The 26,684-nt window shown below is 46.2% G+C and overlaps 10 protein-coding genes across 10 annotated transcripts; 6 read left to right on the forward strand and 4 right to left on the reverse strand.

The window, feature by feature from the left end:
- Window positions 1–2: 2 nt before the first annotated feature.
- On the forward strand, window positions 3–4,407 carry N7500_009860 (glycoside hydrolase family 55 protein; the record flags this gene model as incomplete). The annotated part of the gene is made up of 9 exons (XM_056680999.1): window positions 3–636; window positions 687–970; window positions 1,030–1,124; window positions 1,173–1,768; window positions 1,821–3,057; window positions 3,113–3,582; window positions 3,653–3,720; window positions 3,783–3,976; window positions 4,035–4,407. 9 exons carry the CDS (start codon window positions 3–5, stop codon window positions 4,405–4,407), a joined length of 3,951 nt encoding a protein of 1,316 aa, XP_056528381.1.
- Window positions 4,408–5,927: 1,520 nt separating this feature from the next.
- N7500_009861 (uncharacterized protein) lies at window positions 5,928–7,241 on the forward strand (the record flags this gene model as incomplete). The annotated part of the gene is made up of 4 exons (XM_056681000.1): window positions 5,928–6,166; window positions 6,227–6,659; window positions 6,712–6,906; window positions 6,963–7,241. The coding sequence occupies 4 exons, from the start codon at window positions 5,928–5,930 to the stop codon at window positions 7,239–7,241; spliced, it is 1,146 nt and encodes a 381-aa protein (XP_056528382.1).
- Window positions 7,242–8,037: 796 nt separating this feature from the next.
- Window positions 8,038–8,535, forward strand: N7500_009862 (uncharacterized protein; the record flags this gene model as incomplete). Its single annotated transcript, XM_056681001.1, has 2 exons — window positions 8,038–8,264; window positions 8,325–8,535. The coding sequence occupies 2 exons, from the start codon at window positions 8,038–8,040 to the stop codon at window positions 8,533–8,535; spliced, it is 438 nt and encodes a 145-aa protein (XP_056528383.1).
- Window positions 8,536–8,563: 28 nt separating this feature from the next.
- On the reverse strand, window positions 8,564–9,253 carry N7500_009863 (uncharacterized protein; the record flags this gene model as incomplete). Its single annotated transcript, XM_056681002.1, has 1 exon — window positions 8,564–9,253. One exon carries the CDS (start codon window positions 9,251–9,253, stop codon window positions 8,564–8,566), a length of 690 nt encoding a protein of 229 aa, XP_056528384.1.
- Window positions 9,254–10,085: 832 nt separating this feature from the next.
- On the forward strand, window positions 10,086–11,665 carry N7500_009864 (uncharacterized protein; the record flags this gene model as incomplete). Its single annotated transcript, XM_056681003.1, has 5 exons — window positions 10,086–10,194; window positions 10,268–10,848; window positions 11,034–11,094; window positions 11,158–11,269; window positions 11,326–11,665. 5 exons carry the CDS (start codon window positions 10,086–10,088, stop codon window positions 11,663–11,665), a joined length of 1,203 nt encoding a protein of 400 aa, XP_056528385.1.
- Window positions 11,666–11,896: 231 nt separating this feature from the next.
- Window positions 11,897–12,496, reverse strand: N7500_009865 (integrase zinc binding domain-containing protein; the record flags this gene model as incomplete). Its single annotated transcript, XM_056681004.1, has 1 exon — window positions 11,897–12,496. One exon carries the CDS (start codon window positions 12,494–12,496, stop codon window positions 11,897–11,899), a length of 600 nt encoding a protein of 199 aa, XP_056528386.1.
- Window positions 12,497–12,739: 243 nt separating this feature from the next.
- Window positions 12,740–16,997, forward strand: N7500_009866 (uncharacterized protein; the record flags this gene model as incomplete). Its single annotated transcript, XM_056681005.1, has 9 exons — window positions 12,740–12,988; window positions 13,045–13,095; window positions 13,141–13,339; window positions 13,403–13,579; window positions 13,631–13,816; window positions 13,874–13,898; window positions 13,971–14,256; window positions 14,307–14,584; window positions 14,633–16,997. The coding sequence occupies 9 exons, from the start codon at window positions 12,740–12,742 to the stop codon at window positions 16,995–16,997; spliced, it is 3,816 nt and encodes a 1,271-aa protein (XP_056528387.1).
- A 2,199-nt stretch (window positions 16,998–19,196) lies between these two features.
- N7500_009867 (uncharacterized protein) lies at window positions 19,197–19,946 on the forward strand (the record flags this gene model as incomplete). Its single annotated transcript, XM_056681006.1, has 1 exon — window positions 19,197–19,946. One exon carries the CDS (start codon window positions 19,197–19,199, stop codon window positions 19,944–19,946), a length of 750 nt encoding a protein of 249 aa, XP_056528388.1.
- Window positions 19,947–21,422: 1,476 nt separating this feature from the next.
- N7500_009868 (glycerol-3-phosphate dehydrogenase family protein) lies at window positions 21,423–22,852 on the reverse strand (the record flags this gene model as incomplete). The annotated part of the gene is made up of 3 exons (XM_056681007.1): window positions 21,423–21,496; window positions 21,546–22,657; window positions 22,716–22,852. The coding sequence occupies 3 exons, from the start codon at window positions 22,850–22,852 to the stop codon at window positions 21,423–21,425; spliced, it is 1,323 nt and encodes a 440-aa protein (XP_056528389.1).
- Window positions 22,853–24,848: 1,996 nt separating this feature from the next.
- Window positions 24,849–26,441, reverse strand: N7500_009869 (putative MFS transporter; the record flags this gene model as incomplete). The annotated part of the gene is made up of 2 exons (XM_056681008.1): window positions 24,849–24,875; window positions 24,933–26,441. 2 exons carry the CDS (start codon window positions 26,439–26,441, stop codon window positions 24,849–24,851), a joined length of 1,536 nt encoding a protein of 511 aa, XP_056528390.1.
- Between the last annotated feature and the right edge of the window lie 243 nt (window positions 26,442–26,684).

The raw sequence follows: 26,684 nt of genomic DNA on the forward strand, positions 1-26,684 counted from the left end.
AAATGAGGATCCTCTCATTTTTTCTTCTTCCGACTCTTTTCCAAGCCATTGTGTCTGCATCACCGATTGATCAGTCCATTCCTTACGATAGGACCGTAGTTCAAAAATGGGCCGTATCTGCTTCTATTCCTGCCTCAGATGAGACCAACACATCTACCCTCCATACTCGTCAAGATGGAGGATACTGGTACGAGTCTGCAAGTCATGGTATCTCTGCGTTTGGAGATTCGAGCTACCAGGTCTTCCGCAATGTGAAAGACTACGGTGCTGTAGGAGATGGTGTGACCGATGATACTGTGGCAATCAACCGCGCGATCACAGATGGCAACCGATGCGGAGAGACATGTGGCTCTTCAACCACCACTCCGGCGGTTGTTTACTTTCCGTCAGGTACATACCTTGTATCAGCGCCGTTGATCCAGTATTATTATACTCAATTTGTGGGAAATCCTAATTCATTGCCTACGCTGAAGGCGGCACCCAGCTTTGCTGGTATCGGTGTCATCTCCGCCAACACCTATATTCCTGGTGCATCTGGCGCGGAGTGGTATGTACCTCAAAGCAACTTTTATCGCCAGGTGCGCAACTTCATCATCGATATTTCAGCCTGTCCCACCGCCACTCCCGATGGATTTGGTATGTTCTCGGATCTCTGTTTCATGCGATAGTTGTTGACCTCTTCATAGCCCCCACTGGTATTCACTGGCAAGTGGGTCAAGCTACGAGCATCGAAAATATTCAGTTCGTCATGAGCCAGGCCGACGGAACTACGCACGTTGGAATCTTCATGGAGAACGGATCAGGTGGCTATCTCGGAGACCTGACCTTCACCGGAGGTGCCATTGGCATGTGGTGTGGAAGCCAGCAGTTTACTTCGCGTAATCTTAAATTCCGAAACTGCGTCCAAGCAATTGAGATGATATGGGATTGGGGTTGGACGTGGCATGGTTTGGATATTCTTCTTTGCCAGGTGCGATATTTTGAGCGTGTAAATCTGATAAAACTGACATCCACTAACATACATGATAGATTGGAATCAACGTTACAGCACTTAGCAGCGCGACTGCAGAGCACAGCCAAGGCGTAGCCGCGATTGCGATTCTTGACTCTGTCTTCACCAATGTGTATGTGTCCGAAGTTCCCATCTGAAAGCTAAATCTAACCCCATGTAGGCCAATTGCTGTCTTGACAGCAGGGAAAACAAACATTATGATGGAAAATGTGCAAATGAACAACGCTCCAATCGCCGTTGGCTATTCAGGCGGCCCTACAGTTGTTCAGGGTGGGGATGTTCTCATTGACAATTACGGGAATGGAAACAACTTTATCCAGAACGGAAAAACGTTGAGTGAGACATTCCTGAACGGTGCATTCTCCCCTTCTGCGAAAAGTGCGGCATCAGCTTCACTACGGACCTCCAAAGGCTGGTTTGCAAGGTCTAAACCCCAGTATCAAACCGTGGGAATCGGCGGATTTATTGATATCAGATCGGCCGGTGCCGCTGGTAATGGCCGGACCGACGATACAGCTGTAATCAACCGTGTTCTTGGATCTGCTGGGGGCTCGATTGTCTACTTCCCGCACGGTACCTACATGGTTTCCGACACTATCTCGGTCCCTCCAGGGACAAAGATTGTTGGTGAAGTATGGAGTGAAATCATGGGATTTGGAGATAAGTTTTCAGACATCTCTAATCCAAGAGTCATGATCCGAGTGGGAACGGCAGGCCAAACGGGAGATGTCGAAATATCTGACATGCTGTTCACTGGTAAGGTCTCTGCAATATCTGTTCTTTGGCTAAATATTAACAAAGAAAATAGTGCAAGGAGCTACAGCGGGTGCCATTCTGATGGAGTGGAATCTCGCACAGGCGTCTCAGGGTTCTGCTGGCATGTGGGATGCCCACTTCCGCGTTGGGGGTGCTGAAGGAAGTGACTTGCAGTATGAAGATTGTCCGTGGACCCAGATCGAAGCGGACAACAAATGTATTGCTGCCACCACATTGTTCCACATCACCTCCTCCGCTTCCTTATATTTGGAAAACGTATGGGTCTGGACCGCAGATCACGACTTAGACATTCCGTCGCAGGATCAAGTCTCCGTGTACACTGCGCGGTGTCTCCTCATCGAGTCTCAGGGCCCGGTGTGGCTTTGGGGTACGGGGTCGGAGCATTGCACCCTTTATCAGTATCGCTTCTATCACGCGAAGAACATTTTTGCCGCAACTCTGCAGACGGAAACTCCGTACTACCAGCCAAATCCTAAGGCGCCCGCTCCGTTCACTGGTGCCTACGCTTTGCCCGACGATCCCACATTCACCTATTGCAGCCCGGACTCGTCGACCTGTGCGTATGCCTGGGGTCTTGAGGTTATTGGTTCGTCTAACGTCATGATCTATGGGGCCGGCTTCTACAGCTGGTTCCAATGGTACTCCCAGGCTTGCCTCAGTCTTGAGGCCTGCCAGGAGCGTATTTCCCGTGTTGTCAATAGTAACAACATCTTCATTGTTAATTTATACACAAAGGGGGTGTATTCGATGATACAAGGCAGCAGCAGCACTGATGTCTTGGCTCTGGAGAATATGGACGGGTTCTTGGGCACAATTGTGGGATGGACTGGACTTGACACTACCGGATCACTGGATACTCCCTCATCGGTTATCGCACTGCCCCCGTGGATCTGGAGTGTTCCAAGTCCAACAGTATCGTGCAATATTCCCTGCGTCATTCAACCACCACCCACCCCAATTAGGCCGATTCGACCTCCACCATATACAACCACAATCTCCGGCTCCCAAGTGATTGTCACGCCACCAGTGATAGAGACCCCCGGTTTGCCAGTGCAGACTATCAGCATTGTTGTGCCTGCGGGTCAGACAGTGACACCTATCATTGTTCCCAACCCCAGTATCACCGTTCCACTCATAGTGCCAACTGGTGGGAACTGGCCAGGAGGCGCACCGCCAATCCAACCTCCCCCAATCCCCGTGCCAATTCCGCCTGCGATGGTCCCCAATTGCAGGCAGTTTTGTTCTGGCGCTGACTGGCCGCCGATCTTGTATGAAAAACTTCACCACAACTATGAGCCCTTATCATATCTAACAAATATATAGACCCCCAATCGTGGTTGTCCCGGGCGCTCCACTTCCCGTCGGAGCACCCCCTCCAGTCGGGGTTATCCCACCACCAGTTGGAGACGACGACGCAGGAGATGAGGAACAAAACGAAATGGATTGCGGTATTCCTTTCGCATCATCTCTAACTGACTGGCCAAGCCCTGACGATGTACCAAGCTGGGGTCAGACGCCCGGTGAGACCGGAGGAACGTGCCAGTGGGCCGGTACCATTCAGAGTTACTCGAACACCTTTACCATCGCCATTCCTTCAGGAAAGACTTCCGTGAACATTGACCTTTATAACTTGCTCGGATTCGGTAGCTATGGGTACAGTCTTGATGGGGCAACCATGCAGGCCTACTCTGTGTCGGCGACAGGATGGAGCGTTTCAATGTCACCTTCGAGCTCTCAACCAACTAGTTCGACCTCCTTTGTCAACTTCGATATCCCTACAAACCCCTTGCCAAGTGCGTATAACATTGACATGACATCTAAAAACACGAAGAAATGATTTGCTAATGTGTATGGCCCACCCAGCGAGTATTCAAATGACTGCGAACGTACCGGCGGGCACCTCCTCCATTAATCTTCACATTGAGATTCGGGTTCGTCTTTCTCTCTGCTTCTGACATTTTACCTTGGCTGACAGTGGTACCCATGAGTCTAGGCCAGCAAATCCTGCGGTGGAAACCCCATCCCCGACCCAGCAGGCTCGGGTTCAGGCTCGGGTTCGGGCTCAGGATCCGGTTCATCGTCCCTCTCACTCATATTCCCGAAAAATCTCAATGGCGAGATCATTTGTGGCTCCGATAGCACAGGCGGTGCCAGCAGAATGACTGATTGTCTGTTTTCCTACGGCAGGTAAGTAGCATTACTCAACTTGGTTAGCAAGAGATCCTTATGTCTAATCAAAAACCAGCGGCATCGTCCAAGGCCAACGCCTCACAGAGGGGATCACGATCACCACCAACAATCCATCTTCTGTCTGCATCCGCAGCGGGACGACTAAGAACGAACAAGGTGTCATTACCAACAATTGGTGTCTGGTCTATCAGTTCAACAGTTGCGCATTCGTGCTTTCGGATAAGTCCGAGCTCTTTGGGGGTTCGTTCCCCGGTTGGTCGGTCATTTCGGGACAGGTGATGCGTAACTTTGCCATTACCGCGGCGAATCAATGCGCCGGAAGTGGTAAAACAGCCGTTGCTGCTGGACCTTTCCAGCCGTTTGGGGTAATTGCCCAGTCCCTTTGTCTGACATCACCGGATCATCCCGAAATTTGTGCTGTGCCATGATCCTGTACATATATACAATGATATTGAGACCAGTAGTCGAGTTATTGAAATTATATATGATATATCTGCGCAGATCTATTGGTCTTGGATTTCTTTTACGCCAACTCATCCTCGTTACACCTCAGCATTTGTTCAGCATGTCATCACTAGTACCCGGCTGTGATAAGGATCACGCTTATATGCCTGTTGTAGTACGGAACCTCGCTTTGCGAATAAGCCACATCTTACTATATCAAAAATATTATACTGCAGGATGACTGACTTCGTAAAAGAAATTCTTGCACGAAATATTCTTCAGAACGTCGAGAAAGTAGCAGTCCTTGACTGCTATGCTCCAAATATTATTGCGAGTCGCCAGATAGCACTAGCAATAAATTCTTTTGAACCCGGTTGTATATCACTCCGTCCATTCTTCATAATTTCAATCTCTCACAGCGGCCGTATAGAACCCCAGCACGATATTTAAGCCCGAATTACTTGCCACACGACCTTAGGAATCCGCATATCAACGCCTATCTACGTCTATTCACGCACTTTGTATTGTTGTCGCCCATAGTTCGAAGGACGGCTAACCTCGAGTACTGGCAGGATAGGAGGAAGGCCCAGGGTCAAGATTACGACAGAACTCGGCAACTTGCAGGACTCCGGAATGTATCACGCATTGCAGACGGACAATAGTGCATAACACTCCGTAGGACATGTGAGAAAAAATCACTACGGGAGGTGAAGGATAAATCAGCTGTTAAGGGGCGTGCAATATGTTTGGCTGTGTATCAGGGGTGTAGAGTAGGTATTGAATGGGATTTAAAAAAAAACATACAACAGTGAGGATTCGCTGGTGGTCACCCACCCAACTACTAACTCACCGGCGTGTGGCTTAAGTACGGCTGAGCGGACGGGAAGCCCTGTTTTCCACACCCTATGGTCGTATGTGCTAGGTATTCTGTTGAGAAAGATTATACAGTGTAAAGCATAGGTAGTGACAATAGAGAGGTTTTGTGTCTATAGGGAAATATATAGGGGCGTCCAGTCAAGAAAGCGGGGGGCACTATAGAAAGGGAACGGCATTTCAGCCTAAAATCCGTATATAATAGATCTATCTACAGCACCCATAGGCGCATTCTCCTGATCATATTCTTGACACCTTTTACTATATTTTAGATTGTGGTAAATCCATCCTTCCAGCTGTGATAGAGAGAACATATCAAGGAAATTATCTAACGCTAAAACACTAAACGTTCTCTAGGCCAGACCGTTTATGCCGACTATTTTTGTCCACCATACCCTACTAGCATCAAGACATAAGCAGCCTCTTTTTTTTAGACCTAGTGGAAGTCAATTGCAAATAGAGCGATACTAGGTTGGCCTTGGCTTGAACAATCTAACAGGCCTTACGTGGTCGCCCCACTATGAAGGCAGTCGTATTCGGATTAGAATGTCTTTAATATACGAAGCTCCTGAAAAGGGTATCAGTCTACTCGATTCACTTTAACACTTCACCTCCATATCTCAATTTTGATATGATAGAACCTCTTCAGCCTACTTTTCAACAATCCAACGATGCTTACCGAAACCCCAAGGGGAAGGAATCAGAGATCTACACGTATCCAGTACCACTCAGTCCCGTCATGAACGAACAACATCATCACAAGGCCCCAAACCACAGACGACCTCTACTATACGTCCCCAACACATTATGGACGCAATTGTTTGCAGCAACGGTAATCACGGAGACAGTTCTCACAGTCGCAATTGAAAGGTAGGGGCTCGAACTCGAACATCGGTTTCTTCTCAGACTGAGAGCTTATGGTGATATTAGCTGGATTCTCGTGAGCCTGTGGGACGATCTTGACGACGACAAAAAAGCAGACGGTCCAATGCGCCTTCAGTCCTTTCTGGGTCTATACATTTTCGCCCTTCTATCCGAACTGGCACTATCATATGATGCACTGCGCCGGAAAAACACAATCCAGCTGGTCGGACTTTGTATCTGCAATCTGGGTCTGTTGACATATGGCATTCTCCAGATGCAGGAGATCAAGGACACGATCTCCAGCCTGACCGGTGAAGATCTCAGCGACCATCTAGAGGAACTATATCACATTGAGATAATTCTTGTTCCGGTCTTCCTGGGCATCGGGACTGTGTGCATGAGCTTTTTTACGTGGAAGTTGCGCGCGGAGTTTTCGTGGTCAATATACAAGAATATCAGCGCGGATTTGCAGATGAAGCGTCGATATTTTACATATCAGGTTATTGAGACGTTGAACTGTCTTTTGTATGTGGCTGACCTAATTCTTCCAGGTGTATATCGCTCTCCTAAAATTCGATTTCTTCTTCGTATTCGGAAGTCAACTACAAATCCTCCTTGTCGTCCTCCAAGCCGAAGACGTCGATTTTATTCTCAATGCCGCTTTGATCCCGATCACAATAGCGACCTTGATCCTGTCTGCTCAATTTTGCAAGCGTGAGAAGACAAAATCCCTTGTGCTTATGATGGTGAGGAGTCTCGAATGCGAATCAATATCTAAGCTTCAAACTAACCAATCGCTCAGTTTTTTACGCTTATTATAATGGGATGCTTCGGTATCGCCCTCTTTCGAATCCACAGCCCCGCGGAGAGCGCTGATTTCAGCTCTGTCAGGGTATCTCTGACATTATTTGCAGCGATATCATTGCTGCTGATGGCTTTCACGATCGTCAACTCCGTGATATGTATCCTTAATTTTAAGAAAGGATTGAAGATTCATATTAACCCTCCTAAAAGGCGGAAAATTTCAGTCTCGTTGGAGCTCGAATCCCAAGAGACACCTACACGGTTCCTGTTGAACTAGATATATTGACTTTACGACTTACTGTTCTTTTCTTTACTTCGTATTCTATGTAAAAATATTGTAGGTATGCTTGGTCTTTTATCCACGTTCCACTCATCCTCCAGGTGATCGGCAAGTCACTTAGTCAAACTCCACCCACTGAAACGAGCCCCTTCGTTTCTTGTGGTGCCAAAAAAGACATCCTTTTGTTGAGTCTTCATAGGCTACGATGGCCTCGTTGTGCCCGGCCATGAAAGCGCCTATGTACGCGATGCCGCAACTAAGGAGTATAACAACCAACCGCGCTAAATATCCCTCAGTGGTTGGTTATGGTTATGGCTATGGCATCCTCACAGGTTATACTCCGTACTGATATGTGATACGTGATAGGTGGGTTTTCTCCAAAGCTATCTTCCAATTGCTTCGTTCAGTCTTACCAACTGTAACGATATCATAATCACTACACATTTAAACAAAGCTATGGTTGTTATTTTTAGGGCCTCCTTAAGACCTCTCAAGGACTGCTGTCCAGTATTTCATTTTCAGCTTGCTTACTCCCCAGCTAGCGCGCGCGAGATGATCCTTGAAATATCTCATGTTCAGAGATCACGTCCAAGTTTACACTTCTATCCATGAATTCGACTTATAAAAGGAGGATTCTATGAATGCAATTGTAAAAAAGAACAGATCACTATTCATAGTCTAATCTTGGCTAGAATCACCATATTTCCACGGTCCAGAATCTTCATACTTTGATATACTCTGTTTTCCTTCATAATTACTACGCTTTTTTCACATCCTTGTCTGAATATCAACAATGTCCGACAACAAAGGATCCCCCGATGTGTACAAAGTCTTTACACCAGAGTTCGATACAGTAGCTTACGACCCTTTGGATCCTCCCAAGCGATACCACACAGGTATCTATATTGAAAAAGACGCGGAGAATCAGCAAGGATTCTTTGATGACGTCACTGGCGATATCATCGCCAAAAGCGGCATGCGGTTCGAGGTGAAGGATGACTATATCCCTGTCGCAACTAGGTATTTTCACAAAACCACACTGATTGGATAGATTCGCAAAGCCGATTTTTCACAAATCAGGGGTATCTTGGAAGCCTTGCCACGACCGACCAAACAGCAGGGACTTGACTTTTGGAGCACGGATCCAGCTAAGCGGAATAAGCTTACTTGGACAAAGGAGAATGGGGAGCTGTACAGGCCAGGCGAGCAACAACGGCCAATCATGAAGTGTAATGAATGGACACATCAGGTTGCGATTCCGAAATTGCGACAGAAAGGAATTTTACACTGAATTTTCAGTATCGTCGCCCGTAGGTTTGTCAACGTGGTGGAGGCTCACTGTGTTTGCAGCCATAGGATTGCATCCCCATTGTTGTATCATGCGTCAAGGTGGGCCGGTGACCTTGAAGGACGCGAGGGAGATATTTTTCGTAAAAGCGAGCCTTGTAATCTGGGTGATTATTGCGGTCGACCAAGGCTCTGTAATTACCGACAAGGCCTGCAACGAAGGCAGGTTCGTCGGAGAAAGGCCCTAGAAATTTATTATCACCATGTTGGCTATAGAATAGGTAGTGATGTACGCCGCCCCCGTCCATGCCTCCAAAAAAGTTGGGCCATGGACACTCGACCTTTCGCATTGCGTCAAATATTATTTGAAGTTTTGCGACAATGTCATCCTTCTCAGACTGTGCCAATGATGACCAAATGGAATCCAGCCACACCCCAGGAACGCGTTCCATGATTAAGAAAAGTTGTTTGGAATCACGATACATCGCGTACAGTCGAGGGGCCGGAACTTCTGGGACATGTCGTTCGAGGTAAACCAAAGCCTGGCCTTCCCAGTCATTTACATAACTCCCATATTTTGCAACAACATTTTCGCTCACTGCCACAACCTTGGTGGCGTGGGTCTCGAACAAAACATTGGTGCAAGCGCGGATCTCATCTGCTGTAGGTAGTGTGGGCAGAGGCTGGGAGTTCTGGAAGGGAAGAGCTACTGGTTCCCACATCGTGAACAAAGCAGGAGTCGACGAAAGTAATATTGAAATATGGATGTTGAATGGAAGGGAAGTGAGCTGTGAAGGAAGATGTTAGAAGTTCAGAACCTTCCAAAGTTGGATGGCAACCCCCAGATCTCGGACCACCAGTGCCGATTTTCCGGCCATGTGATGGTTCCCACCGCAGCGCTAAGCCGAAAATCGATTGGGAGATGAAGACAACAGTCCATCGAGAGCTTTGTAGAACGGCGCTCCTATCGTGCCAGTAGAGTATACCCACCCATCACGGTACAGAAAAACGTAGACCGATCCTGTGATCCGATGACCCCTCCATCTGGATGAACAGTTGATCCAGAAGAACTCGACTATGCAGGTGAATGGGTCGCGGAGGATGCTTGGGCTTATTAACTTGCCCTTGAATATCATCTCGGCCATGTCACCCCATCATATGTCGCTGGTCTGATGGAGATATTGTGTTCAAGAGTCATGGTAAATATCATCTGTATGACCTGATACGTGGAGGCCTTTTTCTGTTGACCTCTCCGATAAAGTGGGCCTCGGGTCTTCCGAAGTACTGGCGTGAAGATTCTCATGAAAAATGGCTTTATATGAAAATGGGGATACTTTGCTGAGTAGACAGAGCTGTCCGCGGATTACTAATTCCAAATTACTGAACAGCCTGGATTAATTAAATCCCCGGTATGCCGATCTGTATGCTCCGACATTCTCTGTCTGCCTTAGGCACCAAGCGGTATGCAAACCCTGCAAACCGCCCGGGAGCACAACTGAATCTTGGAATAAGTTAGATGTTGTCCCAGCATCCCTCGATCTTGGTCAATTGAAAATGGCCAGAGCCGAGGGGTCTGATGATAAGCACTATCATTTCTTGCAATGGGCATTGGCTAATGGTATCCAAATAAATGGAGTCGCCCCTTTTGAATTTCCTGGACGCGGTATGGGACTTATCGCTACACGGACAATAGAGGTGAGCTAGACTCGAAGGCTTTTTTTACCATCGTTCGGTAGAAGCTAAACGATTGCACGGCATGAAGGCGGATGAGGTTATGATTGCCGTTCCTGTGTCAACAATGCTCACAATTGACCGCGTCCCAAGAGGATTTGTCGATCGCTTTCCGTCCGAAACCTCCATTCATGGAATCCTGGCAGCATTTCTGACGCACGGAGATACGAGCTTACTTGATCACTGGGCTACCTGGCGCAAAATTTGGCCTTCTCGAGAACATTTTCAACAGTCTTTGCCGGTACTGTGGCCTGAACGTACGGCAAGTGATGATCAAGGGTGTATTAATCTGCCCCCTTCCGTAACTGGACAATGGAAGCTGTTTTACAATACCCATTGCGATTTTACAGCTCAGGATACGTACCAAAAAGTCTTAGTGCAGCAGCGAAAGCGGCTTCATGATGCTTGGGAGAATGTTCTATCCGTTTTTCCTACCACGGATTGGAGCGTTTTCTCATACAATTGGCTTATACTAAATACGCGAAGTTTCTATTATGTCAGTCCTGGCAAAGAGCCTCCTGATGACTGGAATGATGCCATCGGTTTGGTACCATTCGGAGATTATCTCAATCATGCGGACAATGCGGTAAGTAGCGTTTCCTCGGTATGCTTCACCCTTCACTGCTTCGTCTAATGTAGTGAAATAGCGTTGCAAAGTTGTTTTTGATGGACAAGTATCTACATTTAGAGCCACAGCTCGTCATGGTGGGGGACTCTTCTTTTGTGATGATTGGCAATATTTACGCTAATAACTTACTCACTACTTAAGAGAAAGGAGATGAGGTACTCATGAGCTATGGTTCACATCCCAATGATTATCTTTTGGTGGAATGTGAGTACCTTTACCGTGCATTTCCCCGTCTACTGAATACTTTACTGACCAGAGTGCGCATAGATGGCTTTATTTTGGACAAAAATGAAAGCGACGCTGTTTATTTGGATGACATCGTTTTTCAAGACCTCTCAAGTGACGACAAAGAGGCTCTGTGCACCCATGGATACTATGGGTAATCCTCCTACCCTCTATTCGGGGAACCGCACGCTAACCTACTCTCTGAATCAGTCATTATGAGATAAACTCATCTGGGCCCAACCTTGGCGTAAGTATTGTGGCGTCCTTGAAATGTATGAAACGTGAAGATTGGGAAAAATTCGTTCTTGATCCACCATCGTCGGGCCCGATCTCTGAAGAAGCAACAGAATGGATCCGTAAATGGGTTGACACCTATTTGCAAGAAAGCCTAGTAGCAATTAAGGGGCTGGAGGGAATGACGAGTGTCAAAGGAGTATCTCACTCTTTAGAAAACCTTTCGCCTGCTTTAAACCAGAAGGTTGCGACCTTACTACGAAGATGGATCCAAATCAGGGATATGTGTCAAAAGGCTCTTAATACATTAGTCTGAATCAGCTTTATTCTTAAGTTGCCAGCCTTGAAAAAGAAAAACACACATCGTATATAAATCTGGGGGTTTTATTTTAGCGTAGTACGATATATTCTTAGATGTATTGTTGAGTGAGAATGAGATAGTAAGATTTCAATAGATTTGCGTCCTAGAGAGGTATACTGCTTGAATCAAGTAAGGTGCAAAGCGTAGTGCCACCTTGCATCTGGAGTAAGCAGTCTTGTCTAGAATTCAACATTTGCCATCGTTTTGGCCTGCAGCCAGCTCTTCACATGCCCGAAAGTCCCAATTGGTATCACCACGTTCAATTACCCCCCTTTCCGCACTAGACAGAGCTTCATGAGCCGAGGATGGGTCTATCACGCTGGCTTTTGTTCTCTTGGGGCGCTTAGAAGGGTCGTGGGCGCAAATCTGACATTGCTTCAACAGATATATGACATCTGACCTCAATATCCCGTAATAAGAGCTGCTGATGCTCTTCCAAGTGCCATCCCACCCAGCATGGCCGTTGCTTTCGTGGACCGACTCCACAGTATCGGCGATTTTATCTTCAAAAACTACCACGCGATAGCATGCTTCACTAGACTTTGGCTTTGCCAGGAGTTTTTGGGAATCCATATCCCAGACGAATGTCTTCCGAACATAGTTTCGTCGACTGAACTCTGTTTGTGAGGTGGGTCGCTTTAAAGGGTTCGTCAACCATTCGAGGAGGCTTTCCGTGCCATGTCGGGAGACTCGACGAGTAGATGGATTTTCGAGGAGGAATTGCAGGAATTTTTCCTTGGTTTGGGGCGTGAAGGGAGCGAGAGCCTGGGAAGATCGATTGTTCATAACGCGTCGACTTCGTCCTCGTTTTTTAAGAAAAGTGAAGCCGTTACGGATGGTACGCCGCTAGTCGAGGTATCGCCTCGACTAGCGGCGTACCATCCGTGTTAGTCTCGACTTAGTCTCGACTGGAGGCGTATGCCCCGCCTCGTGAGGTGGATTCGAAGTTGCGGCAGCCTGCGTTTTGTTGGGCCCCGAATCCTTTTTAGCTCTAACGTTATTTGTTTTGAAATCTCAGCTGCTAATAAAATGACTGATTTCGGTGCAGTCTGGCGAACTGCGGTTGACCGATACAAGGATATAACTCAAGTCGATCTCGGCTCTATTGAAGCAGCGAACACTGTTGAAGACGTGTTAAGCGAGATAGACATTCGCGAAGAGGAATTCAAAGTATCTCGACATAATGGATCGAAGACTGACAAATTTAGAAGCCTTGTCAGCCGAAGCCTGAATTCCATCGAAATGGTCAGCCAGGTTGTTTCTCAGGGAGTGTCAGGCGTAAGTATTGTCGGACTCTAGAAAGAATAAAAATAACACGAACGTTGTCGGGATAGACTTTCCCACCTGGCATGGCTATTTTCACAGCAGTGCGATATCTTATCCAAGTAAGGACTTAGCTTCATACGATCTATAATTGCTGATGAATGTAGACTGCGAACTCTGTTTCGGCGGATTTTGACAAGATTGCAGAATTCTTTCGTGATGTCGAGTTCTACCTCAAACGGCTGAAGATAATGGAGGGGAAAGTGCCTCTAGGGCCGGAACTTGAATTTGTTATGGCTGAAGTTTTGAAGTCGGTGCTGGTTTTATGTGGTATTTGCGTGAAATACACAAAGAAAAAGCGCTTCGGTAAGACAAAATTTAGATTTCGAACAAAGAAGCCGCAGTGAGAACTTACACAATCGGCAATAGCCAAGGCGTTGCGAAATCTCATGTCTGGAGAAGACGACGAGCTCGCCTCAGCTTATGAGACTTTTCATCAAATGGTCGACCGTGAACAGCGACTGATTGGAACTCTCAGTTTGGTCGAAATGGGTGAAGCAAATCGCTCTTTAAAGCAGTCTGAGCAAGTGTATAAGAAGCTCGAGAGTAAGTTTTCCAGTTGAATGCCTAGGAATATTTGCTTCTCATTTGTTTCAGATAGGGAAAAGCTTCTTGACCGTCAAGATGTGTTGGATGACCTTTCGTCACATACGTTCCTTGCTACACAGAAAGACAAATTTGGTAAGCGTCATGATGGAACGTGTCAATGGGTCCTGAACAGCGAAACTTTTCAACGATGGTCTAACGGCACCGAAAACTCGACTCTTTGGTGTTGTGGGGATCGTGAGTCTTCCTTGATTATCAAGAATCTCATGACACGAATGCTAACATGCCTCAAAGCTGGGAGCGGGAAAACTATATTAACGTACGTATCCACGCGAACTAGCTTCTTATGTGATTAGCTTATGAATCTCACGCTGGTGATTATATCTTATAGGTCGATTATTATCGATGACATTTATGAAAAGACCCGCGGAACTGACACTGCTCTTGCATTCATATATTGCAATTACAAAGACACGAACACACACTCTGAGCTTGCTCTTCTGTCCAGCATTGCACGGCAACTGATCGCACAAATCGAGTACATACCCACTGTGGTGAAAGAATTTCGTGACCATAATGCCATGAAGAAAAGAGACCCGACGGGCGAGGAATGGATCGCACTTATCAAGTCTGTCGACCATTTCTTCTGCCGGATGATCATTGTTGTTGATGCCCTGGTACAAGCTGAGAGTAACACATTTAAACGCTTATGCTAATTTTGCATTAGGATGAGTGTCCAGAATACAATAGAGATGAGTTCTTTCGTTTCATAAAAATGCTAGACACTAGCATTCGCTTCATGTTTACATCTCGCCCCCATATTATTCTCCCTGTGGAGTTTTCTGGGTTGCAACAGATTACTATTGTGGCAAATCCATCTGATTTGCAGATTTTCCTGGACGCTGAGATTTCGAAAAGGAACATGTTCCGGAAGTTTGTCATTCGAAATGATTCTAGCTTACAAGCATTTATTGTTGACGAAATCATTACCAAGTCTAAGGGAATGTAAGCAAGCAGAGAAGCAACCCGGAGGGGTGTGTGCTAACTTTTCAGGTTTCTACTGGCCTATCACCATGTCGAAAGGATATGCCAACAACCACATGTAGCGGGTGTGCGAAAATCACTGAGAAGTCTGCCAGAAAACATTTTTGACTACTATCATGAGGCCATGGAAAGAATTGGGCAACAAGAAGCGGTACTCTGCAAGCTAGCCCAGGATGCACTTTCATTTATCTCTCATGCAAGAAGACCTCTTTACGTGAACGAGCTTCGCCACGCCTTGGGGGTGTGGTCGAGTGATACTGATTTCGAAGAGAGCCAATGCGTGGATGATAATCTCATTGTTAGCATCTGCAATGGTTTAGTTAGGATTGATGAGACGAGAGATGTGGTGGAGCTTGTTCATCAAACCCTACAAGAGTACTTTGATACCTTTCCCGAACGGCTTTTCGAAGATTCTCATTCAAAAATCGCGAGAACCTGCCTCGTTTACCTTTCGTTCAATGCCTTCGGCAGCGGGCCATGTGTGGACGGCGAAGCACTTCAACAGCGACTAGAGCACCACGTCTTCCTTTCATATGCAGCCCATTACTGGGGCTATCATGTACGAAACTCTCGTGACGACTATACGCAAATGGTCCTAAGGTATCTTGAAGACAATAGTAAGCTTTTGTCCGCTGTACAAGTTTTGTACGCGACCTCTCCACGAATCAAAGACTGGTTCGACCGATATCCAAAACAAATTGGACCTTTGCACATCGCATCTTGTTGGGGCTTGACGAAGATCATTGAGATTTTGATTCGAGGCGGCGTCGATATCACCACACGTAATAGTCGTGGTGAAACCTCCTTTCTCCTTGCAGCCCAGAACGATCAGAGGGATACTGTCGAGCTATTTCTTGACGTTGGAAATGACATAAACGAGCAAAACTTTTTCGGAGAAACAGCTCTTTTGTGGGCTGCCAAGAACGGGAGCAAAGATTTAGTCAAAGCCCTTCTCTTGCGTGGCGCCGAGCTCGTGACGGATCATGAAGGGTGGTCTGCAATCAATTGGGCCGTGATTGGTGGAAATCGCGAATTGCTAGAGTTATTGCTCGCGGAAGAAGTCCTTGCTAGCACAGGTACAGATGCCAAAAACCAGGCCCTTTTTCTGGCGGCAGAAGAGGGCCACGAAGAAATGGTGAAAATGCTTCTCCACGCTGGTGCGAATATCGATTCAAAAGATAGCAATGGAAGCACGGCATTAGACTTTGCAGTGTCAGCAGCCCATGAGGTCACTGTTGAAGTGCTTTTGTCCAAGAACGCGAATGTCAATTCCACCGATTCAGGTGGTAACACCGCGCTTCACTGGGCTGCTACGCATGAGCCGATTTCTCGATTGTTGCTAAAATACGGAGCTTCGCTAAATGCAAAAAATTATGCTGGACAAACTGCTCTCTTTTGGACTGCGCAAGATAGCGCGGCCGCAGTAGCAAGATTACTGCTTGAAAATGGGGCTGATGCTGATCTTGCAGACAAGAACGGCTCCACAGCGTTACATATCGCAGCATTGCAAGGACATCGGAATGTAGCTGCTTTACTTTTGGAAAATGAGGCCGACGCCAACATTCAAGACAAAGATGGGTGGACTCCGTTATATGGTGCTGCCGTACAAGAGCATGCGGCGCTTGTTCGTCTTCTTTCGGAGAAAGCCAGCAATAGCGAGAAGACATTGGGTTTGGTCGATAAGGCGATGAAAAGCCCTGGGGAGCGAACGCTTTTAAAGAAGGTTGCAGAAGACAAAAGACAAGGGAGCACTATGACGAGTGGCTTGCGCGTAGCGGCACAGGAAGCCCAGATAGGTAGGCTGCGCATAATGCTTGAGAGAGGGGCAGATGTAAACGCGAAAGACCCTGCGGGATATACCGCGCTTGAGCTAGCAGCGTTTCAAGGGTCCAAGCAAGTCATACAGCTTCTGTTGGAGTACGGGGCCAATGTGAATCTACGAGGCTCTCTCAACGGCCCTCCGCTGTATCATGCTATCGAACAAGGCAGTGAAGCAGTCGTGCCACTGCTGATCGAATATGGTGCAGATGTTAATGCTGAAACGTACGGCGTGACTCCGTTGATGCTTGCTGCAAAACTCGGGAACCTATCGATCAACCTATGCCTCCTGGAAGCGAAAGCCGATGTCAATGCACGGGATTCTTTTGGGCAGACGGCTTTGCATCTCGCCATTTTGAATGGAAGAACACAGGTTGCACGGATGTTGCTTGATGCAGGAGCTGCGTCAGATATTCCAGATGATCATGGGGAAACAGCCTTCATGCTTGCAGTAGACAAGATGGGAGAGAATCAGGCAACCTTACTCTTTGAGGAATGCTCCGATGTCGACGCAGATAGCACCCCAGAGCTTCGTTCTTCGTGGCTATTTTTTTGATAAACCCGAAGATAGCTAGCCTAGACCTTAGGGGTGAGGTCGACTCAAGGCTCTTTCTATACGAACAGATTCTTCATTGCCCAGGAGAAACTATCTCAACCTTTTTGGGGCTAGTTTAATACTGCCGACGTTCACGCGATGTGGGTCTGAACATTGGCATCGCAAAAGAATAGCTGGAAGAGATAAATCGATTTAGTATGAATTCCGAGACGGCATCAGAACAGTGTCTCTGCGATGCGAGATTTAATTTTTTACCAAGCTATACTCTTGTCCTGAAAAACGATCAAAAACAGTCTCGCCCATTTCTAGTAGTAAAGAAAAAGGAGAACGGCAGATATCCCAGCTTCAAGAAAATGTGTGGTTAAATTCCAGTTGGGCATTGTTTCGGTAAAAGTTTAGTCCGTACGGTCCGTGAAAATGCCATCTTGAGGAGGAACGGAGTGGATCGAGATATCGCTCAAACCCCCACTACGCTGTGTATGACTAGAAAGCTCTTTGTATTCTTGCCACAAGAATGGCTAAACGAAGACCCATCATGACGCTCCTCGAAATGCAAAAAGAACTAGGCTTTCAGATTGAACTCAGAAATGATGGGAATCGAGAGGAAGAGCGATTCTATTCTGATCTGTCGCCGGTCTCCAATAATCTTTTGAGCAGAACCGAAAGGGAGCTACAAGAACATCGGCGACAAAAAATATACCGGGAATATCACACTGTTCCAGAACCTCCGCTTCCAAAGTTAGGCGAGACTTATGTATGTCCGCCCCATTTCTTCAGTCTTCTTTTCGATTGAGCTTGCCTTTGCCTGACTGAAGAACAGTCGCTTAATAATGAAGAAGCCATGATCACTTTAAAACGTTACAGTAATGTCGGATACTACGTTTTTTTGTTAGACGTTCAATTCTCATTTGGATTGTGCCTACCTCTTCTACTGACTGAAATCGAGGCGTCTTTGGTCAAAATAAATGCAGAGGTATTGACCCTTCAAGACCCTTCAGACTTGAAGACGTTATCAGCTTAACGAGAATATAGCTTCAAGGGAACTCCAACAAGACGGATTGCGGCAACGCGATGAAACTTCCGCACGAACTTCGCCTAAGTATTATGGAACTTGCTATCCCAAAGCAGGAGTGGGAACAAAAGGCTGCATCCGAATTTCTTGAGAAAATTTTTCCTGGATCAATTGGAGATCTAAATGGGTTTATGTTTCCGTTGAGTCAGAACACTGGCGCTCTGTTCGTCAATAAGTGGATGCGTGAAGAGTCACTACCCTTTGCGTATCGATCGACCCAATTCAAGTTCGACGATATGGATGATTTTATCAAGTTCGCACTTTCCATCGGTCGAATAGGGCGCCGCAATGTGGAGTCAATCGTGTTATATTGGCTCAGTAGCAGCGACCTGGAAACCACGTTAAATCACAAAGACATTAGCTTGTCTTTGCCCTCTCTTCACGCTTCAATATGCGTCCAATTATTGAAGCAGTTCAAAAGATTGAGGTTCTTGCGCCTCGTCTTTGACGAAGAAACTCTGTCAGCAACTACGCTGGAGGGTTTTCAATTTGATCCAGGCATCCGAGAGCTTTCCTCTATTCAGGGTCTACACTTCGTTGAGATATGGGGGTTGAATAATGAGCCGCTGGAGTGCACTTTTGATTGTGCGAAGTGGTTGAAACAAATACTGGAAAATAGAAGTCAATGCGAACTAAAATAATTGCAAATCTCTTCTACTTTGTAGATTGCGCGTACACCCAATTTGCCATATATTGCGCTCAATGTAAACTATACATGTAATGTAATAAGTACATACGACCATAGGGTGTGGAAAACAGGGCTTCCCGTTCGCTCAGCCGTACTTAAGCCACACGCCGGTGAGTTAGTAGTTGGGTGGGTGACCACCAGCGAATCCTCACTGTTGTATGTTTTTATCTTTATTTTTTTATTTTTGTTCTTTACTTCTGCTTTCCATACATCTGCCTAGGGCCTTACAACGACTGCTATGTGGCCAAGATCAAGCCTACTTTACCACTAGACCATAACAAAAACTAAGGTTCCTGTTTATAGCGGGCTTGTATTGCTTTGTCATAAATTGGATGCCTCAGGTCTTTGTTTGTCACATGATTCGTTATCAATTCCAGACGAAAATCTCGGGTCTTTAGGTACACAATTAACAGAACGGAATCTCTCAATTCTCTGCAGCATGTCCCAAAATCTACCTCCCTTAGTCAACGGACTACCACCCAGTGAAAACATCACTGCGGACTCCAAAATTGATCATGACGCGTCGATAAATTATTGGAACAACGTTCCTGCGACGCCGGGCGGTATGCTAGCTATGCTAGGCAACTTCTCTTGGTATACTCGCATCGAACTGCGAGGGTCCAAAATCTTCTTAGCCAAAGTCCGACGATTAATTCCTACGCTGTCCGATCACCAAAAATTCGGTCTAGGTGTCGACTGCGGCGCGGGCGTCGGTCGCGTGACGGAGGGTTTCCTCAGCGATGTCTGTGAGGTGGTGGATATTGTCGAGCCGGTAGAAAAGTTCACTCAGGCTCTCAAGGAAGGGGAACTAGGACAGCGGGGTGTGGTTGGGGACATATATAACGTTGGCCTTCAGGATTGGAGCCCGCGTAAAAACTACGATTTGATCTGGACTCAGTGGTGCGTGGGGCATCTCACAGATGCACAGCTGGTTGCATACGTTGCAAGGTGTCGTGAGAGTTTGAACAACTCCGGAATCATGGTTGTGAAGGAGAATCTCTCCACTGATCCCTTCGGGAATGACATGTATGACAAGTTGGACAGCAGTGTCACAAGGACGGATTCGAAGTTTAAAGAGATCTTCAAAGCGGCTGGCATGGACGTGGTCAAGTCGGAGATTCAAACTGGATTTCCAAAGCAATATAAGCTCTTGCCAGTCAAAATGTACGCGCTACGACCAACAAATTGAACATTTTTACAGTACTCGCCATATCACTCTTGTCGTCCGCCGAGGCGGATCATTTCAAGCAGCCCTACTAAGTTGACTTGAAGTCTCGGGTAGGGTATTTGACTGCTTGTCCAGTCCATGTGTGCTGAACTACTGGATCTTCTCGATGAGCTCATTAATCTTCCGTGGCCCTGGAGCGGAGGCCACGACAGAGATTGGTGGAGTAGCCGTGCATGTTGCCCTTGTCTCAGGCGCGAATGTTGGTCACGCACTGAAACTCGTCTTACCCGTGAAGTCGACCCTGGCAGTAATCGACTAAGCATACTTGACAAAACAACTGCGCACGGGCTACTTTTATGTTTTTCATCACCAACGACTATCAAAATATCGCAAACCTCGTTTTACCGCGCATATATAGAAGGTTTGGATGGATACATAATTGCACCAATGTTGCGGGAATTGGTATTCTGAAGCTCTGAGCCAAATTATAAGTCGCCTGATTGGTACCGCTCCGCAAAGTCCACGAAGAGGCCCAGACCCCAGGCCCATAACCCAACCCAACCCAACCCGCAAATGGGCTGGGCTTTGGGCCCTATAATCGGGCCCACCGGTGGGCTATGGGCCCAAGGTGAAAGTCCATTAGGCTTCAATGGAGGCCTTTTAACGCCCAAAAAGTAACAAACAACACAAATAATCCGAACGACGTGATTTTTTCAATTACGGGATGTATAGACCCCACTTCTCACCTTTATCTTAGGGTAATATTTGATTATTATAATCTGAATATTGTAAATGAACAGTGAGCTATATTAATCCTGTATAAAGACGCGAGAAAACGCGCTATTTCAAAAATATATAAATCGTAGAGGTTCTTAAGATATACTTCTGATAGTGGAATACATATTGATAATCTTTCAACATCTACTGGTTGGATTTGATTGCAAATTGAAATATACACTTAAATCGAGATTGTAAATATATATATTCTAGATTCTAAATCAAAGTCTTTAGAATAAGTAGAAGGGTCAGAAGACACCGATTGCAAGTTCCTAGTGATACCACCTGAATGGGCTATGATGGGGGTCTTATAGTCCCCCAAGATCGGGTCAATGAAATCATCATCATAGTAATTAAGATATTTCAATTTATACTAGTCTACGGAGTAGAGTAGAGCAGAATTTGTTCAGACATAAACCTTACAAACCCAAGCATATGACCTGTGGATTACTAGAATTCTGCATGGCAATATGATCCAATGAAAGGGTTGTGAACAGATGACATACTTAGTCGCCCGTACCTAGGTATAGATGAACAATTGATCCAGAAGAACTCGACTATGCAGATCAATGAGTCGCGGAGGATACCTGGGTTTACTAACTTGCCCTTGATTGTCACCTCGGGCCATGTACCCTAGACCACCAACAAAATTTGTGGGTGGTTCCTTCGCACTTGACCGGTGCTCAACGCTTGAACTCCAATTTTCCTTTTGCAAAGCTCTTATGCCTCAGTCTTTGTCCTCGTTCTTAAAAGGTCTGGGAGAGCCTCTATTGTCATGTGCCCCTCCAGGATATCTGTTATGCTTGTCAGCGTCGCATATTGGGACAAGAAGGGTGCACCCACTGTATACAAAGACAAACAGGGGGAATTGTTCGAGCTTTCCCTGTTCTCCAAGAAACGCACAAACTGCGCGGGCAGTGGACGTTCCCTGTAGTTTCTGACCCCCTAATTCCGTCCTCTCAATTTCATCGACAGTGACATGCTTTTGTACAGCGTGACATGCAGACCGAGAATTCCTCCCTGCGCTAGCCGACGTGATCAGATCCGCTACCCCAGCACTCTCTTCTGTGAATGTCCTTTCATTTACGGATTGAGGGAACCAAAGGCGGCCAAATTTCACCATTTCAAGAATACCAATTCGCATCACGGCTGCCTTTGTGTTTTCACCCCAACCCTTTCCTGTAACGAAGCCAACGGCTAGCGCAACAATATTTTTCAAAGCACCAGCAAGTGCTACACCAGCAACATCCCGCACAACATGAACATACAGATATGGACGACCAAAAAGGAGGTTCAAAAGGCGGGAATCAACATGCGAATAAGACTGAGGGACTGGATGCAGCTTAATGTGGCTGGGTTTGGATTTTATCTGTCGCTGTTCGTCCACTTTGATCAAGTTGTCTGTAGATGAGCCATCCAAGTGCTTGTAATCCATTGGAGGGCCATCATATCCAACAGTGGTTTCACACAGCGTCTCAGCAGCTACCTCAGATGCGATGTTAGCACCCGATAGAGAGCCGCAGTATATTCCCAATTTCTCCATGATCAACTCGGAGTAGAGCGTCACAGTTCCATCCGAGACATCGACTCCCTTAATACACGAGATAGCTCGAGCATAAGGGAGATGATGGCCATTGATTTGATCTAGTATCCTCGATATAAATTGATGCGGAAGATTGAAGACAAGGATAGATGCTCCTCTAACTGTGTCCTGGATGTCGGAATTCGCAATCAGATTGTCGGGGAGGGTGATGCCAGGGAGATATTTGAAATTCTGATGTGTTGTATTGATGGCGTGCGTGATCTTCACGGGCTTATCGCCCAGTTGATCTCGAAGCGTTCCATGATCAGGTACATCGACGTCTTCCTCAAACACCCACATCGTGACATCCTCTTCAAAGACATCAGGATGCTCTCTCGTGTTTTCGGCTAAAATCTTCCCAACCGTGGAGCCCCTTTGCATCTGTGGTTAGCTAGCCTTTGTATAATATTAGAGGTCCGAAGATTACCCACCAGTTACCAGATCCAATTAGGACAACCTTGTGCTTTTGTGGCATTTTAAACTTCTCGATAGTCAGAAAATGTCTGCAAAACTGGGTATCAAGGAGCTGGGATTTGGCAAGACATTCTGCACCTGAAAATACAGCCATTATGTATGAATCATCACTGAAATTTGTGAGATCTATAGACTCGCGGCAGAACCTTCGTTGAAAGTCTATTTTATCAACGCAGGATTTCTCACCAGTCGCTGCAATGCCCTCTTCGCCATAATATTCGACACAATGAATTATTCGAAGTCGCGACGTGACGCAATATCAACTACTGTTATACGTAGCTTTTCTGCCCATGTCGTTATCTTATTACAGGCACCCACTGTCCGATTCTGTAAATAATATCGATCCTGCCATATGGTGAAATTGTCACAAAGATTATAATGCAGTCACCCCGTATACTATACATTGCAAATTTCTCTAGTGTCTCCGAAATAACGAACGGCCAGCTTCGCAGATGTCCAGCTCTTTATGTCCTCGCTCTCAGTAGCCGTGCTTGCAGGTCCAGGAATACAGTGTCACCATCTAAAATGTCTGTTTATTGAACAATAATGCTATCGGAGAGAGCTGACATTCTTCAGGTCAAGTACAAAAGCCCCACTTTTTCAAGAGTACGCGTATGTGATGGTGATAGCATCCCTGTAATTTAGAAGAATTATAGTTTTCTGAACTGTCTTGCGCTATTCTTAATTTCTTGCTTAATTTTAAAGAATCTTCTCATCCATTTCAATGGCAAATTTCGATTTCGAGCTTCGTGGGAGATATGATCGTCGTGTTCCTTCATCTTTAAGTAGCGACGTTGTCAATCTCACGATAAATGCCAGAGAGAGCAAAATCACCAGACTCGCAGTATGTCCGTTCCTATCGATAATTCAGCGCACATCACAATATACTGTATCTTAAAAAGCTTGGGCTTTTGGCTTGGCGCAATTTCCACGTTCGAAGAACGATCATGACGTAATGACCTTCACAATCTATTACTGATACCTACCCACGGAGCTCTCACTTTCAAACAAGTGAAATCAGCCAATCGGACTTGGCTTTGCCACAATTGGCCGGTGTATTACGATCACAGTTTATGTCCTACTAGGTCTGATTGCTGCTACGACCCCTATCCCTAATTCCGGGAAACGACTATCCTGATATCTGCATCAGTTTTTTTGAATGGTTCTCAACACTAGCAATGTAAGTTGGTTATTCCTACGGGAAAGCACACTTTTTCCATTTCAAACGCAGCATCGTGGGCACTATATATCCTTCACCCGGCGTTTAAGTATGTGATATATGGTGCAAACGGCTACCTAGGTATATTTCGCGACTATCGAATTGGATAATTTGAAATATTTGAAATATGCTCAATGAAAAACACAATGAATTATGGGGGACGATCTACAAAAAAACCACTGAAAAGATTGTCTATAATTATGCTGTGGTCTCATTTCGCAAGTCGATATGCACTGTATTATGATTGGGCTGTATTTCCTAAAATAGGAAGAATGGTTAGCTTATGTAGTCCTATGTTGTCCCTTTGGTGGTATTCTGATCATTCTTCGTTTAGATGATCTTCCTCTTCGTTAGTTTTATAGCGGAAGATGCCAGAATTTGCATGGAATTTCCTGGCGGCATCTCTATCTATAGTGCGGGATTCTAAGTCAGTGATTCTGATAATGAAAGCCAGAAAGGTCGGACAAACACATAGGGAGTAATCGGTGTCCTGAAAATCACTGCTGTGGATGTACCTGTACCTACCTTGGTACCTAGGATATACAGGTCGACCAATCAAATCCCCGTTCCAAGGCCGAGGATGACTCGCCGCGGAGAGCCCTAAGTAGGCATTTAATTTTGGCTTGTGAAGAATATTGCACTCTTCAGGAATGAAGATTAGCGTCTCTGATGCTGTTTGATCATATTGCAAAGAACATAAAGGGAATGGCCTAGTCTATTGCAAGTGGTAGAAAATGAATCCACAAATATACCCTCCATATCCACAATCGAACAGATCAGACAGATTGAAAATTCAATTTAAGGGAGAAATTTCCCAGGAATATTGAGATATGAGGTGTTAATGACATAATCTCTGCGTATCATTGAACTTTCAAAGCACGTATCGAAAGTTAGGGTTCTGTCAAATGGTTAGTAATGAAGGTACGGAAGAAATACGTGATATGCAGTCGCTAACCTCAAAATCAGTCAGATCTTCCCCACAGCTCTCGTCAGTCTGTGAAGCAACTTGACCAAGAGCAGCAGCCCCGGCATCTCGCTGCTTATTTCTGCGAGATAGGAGAAGACGCAGCAAAACAGCCAAAGCTGCTTGCGCAGACGAGCATGCCAAGATGAGCTTCACGCCAGTCTGGTATATGGGGGCTTCTTCTGCTAGAAATGCGTGAGGTCCAATGATATTACCGGCACAGTAGGCCAAAAACACCAATGCGACACTGGTGGTGCGTTTGGTATAACCACCCAGATTCGTCGCCGGCATCTGCAAAGCCAGTACTAGGGAGCAGACGTAGGCACCGATGATATAGTAGCCAAACAACACACCGATTTTGTGCGTCTTATGGTCTAACTTCCACAAGAGACAGGCGCCGATGATAGTTGGCATCAAGTAAACGAGCATGACGACAGTCCGGAAGTTTTTAACTCTAGATGCGAGATATGTTCCCCCTAGCACATAGAAGATTTGAAATCCCCCAAAAGGAATACCCAAAGCAACAGCAGTGGCTGAGTCATTGGTCAATCCTTTGATAATCAACTTGCCGAAGCCCGCGATTCCACCATTTACGACCTCGTTCAGAAGAGTGAACAAGAACAAAATCCAGACTTGTGGATCTATCAACGCTTCGCGGATCTGATACCATTTGACCTGGTGATTGATGATACCGGTGTGACCGAGTCGACCGCGGCCAATGAGAAGAGCCTTTTCGTCTAGAGAAAAGCTTTTCGATGAGATAACGTTATCCGGAAGACAAAGAAGCATCAAAACTCCCCAGACAAGGGTAATACCGCCTAAGATGAGATAGATGGCTCTCCATACAGCAATGGTGTCGATTTGGCCAATTCCATATGTCAGAATGCCACCAACCATAGCCCCTAGTCCGTTGCAGCTGTAGAAGACACCGGCACGGAAAGGTTGCTGAGCACGTGTGTACCACATTCCGATCATCATCATAAAGCAAGGGGTGATGGGAGCTTCGAACACTCCGAGAAGAAAACGGCAGATAGCCATTCCGGTGAAGGAGGAGCAGGCGGCAGTAATCATGAGCATTGCTCCCCAAGCAATAATATTCCCAGAAACGACTTTCGCAAGCTTAGTTTTCTGTGCGAGGATACTCCATGGGTACTCAGCAATGAGATATGCAAAATAAAAGATACTGGCGAGCCAGCTGTATTGGTCGCTTGACATGTGCGTCGAAGGGAGAAGGTCGAACACGGCAGAGTAAGCGAGAGCTGATTTGTCGATATACTGAAGCATATATGTCCCGGAAAGTAAAGGCAAAAGAACTAGATCTACTTTGCGGACCAATGCATTGTTTCGTGGCTCATCATCCAAGAGTATTTGGATGGCCTCTTGGTTGAATCCATGTTGGCGGAGGAAGACCTCTCCTTCATCGAGGTCCGTTATAATGCCAACTTGCACATCTTTCTCGTTGATGATATCGTCCACGGTTGATTTCTTTTCAATCTCCATATCTGCAGTGAGTAATTGCGAATACAAAGATGGAAATCTGTCTCACATATAAAGTCCACATACCCCTCAAAGCCTTTTAAGCCGGCCATTTTCCCGTTATCTCTGGGGTTTACCGAATCCGCCAAGTTGATCCACCGAGATATTCCTCCAAGATAGTTCTGCTGCCCCCGCACGGTATAACTTCGGCACTACTTTTGAAACCCGGAGAGATAAGCGGAGAGATAGCGACTGGACGGTCTTATA

The sequence above is a fragment of the Penicillium coprophilum genome, assembly GCF_028826855.1.
Source record: "Penicillium coprophilum strain IBT 35676 chromosome Unknown utg000006l_segment0_segment0, whole genome shotgun sequence".
Classification (NCBI taxonomy): Eukaryota; Fungi; Ascomycota; class Eurotiomycetes; order Eurotiales; family Aspergillaceae; genus Penicillium; species Penicillium coprophilum.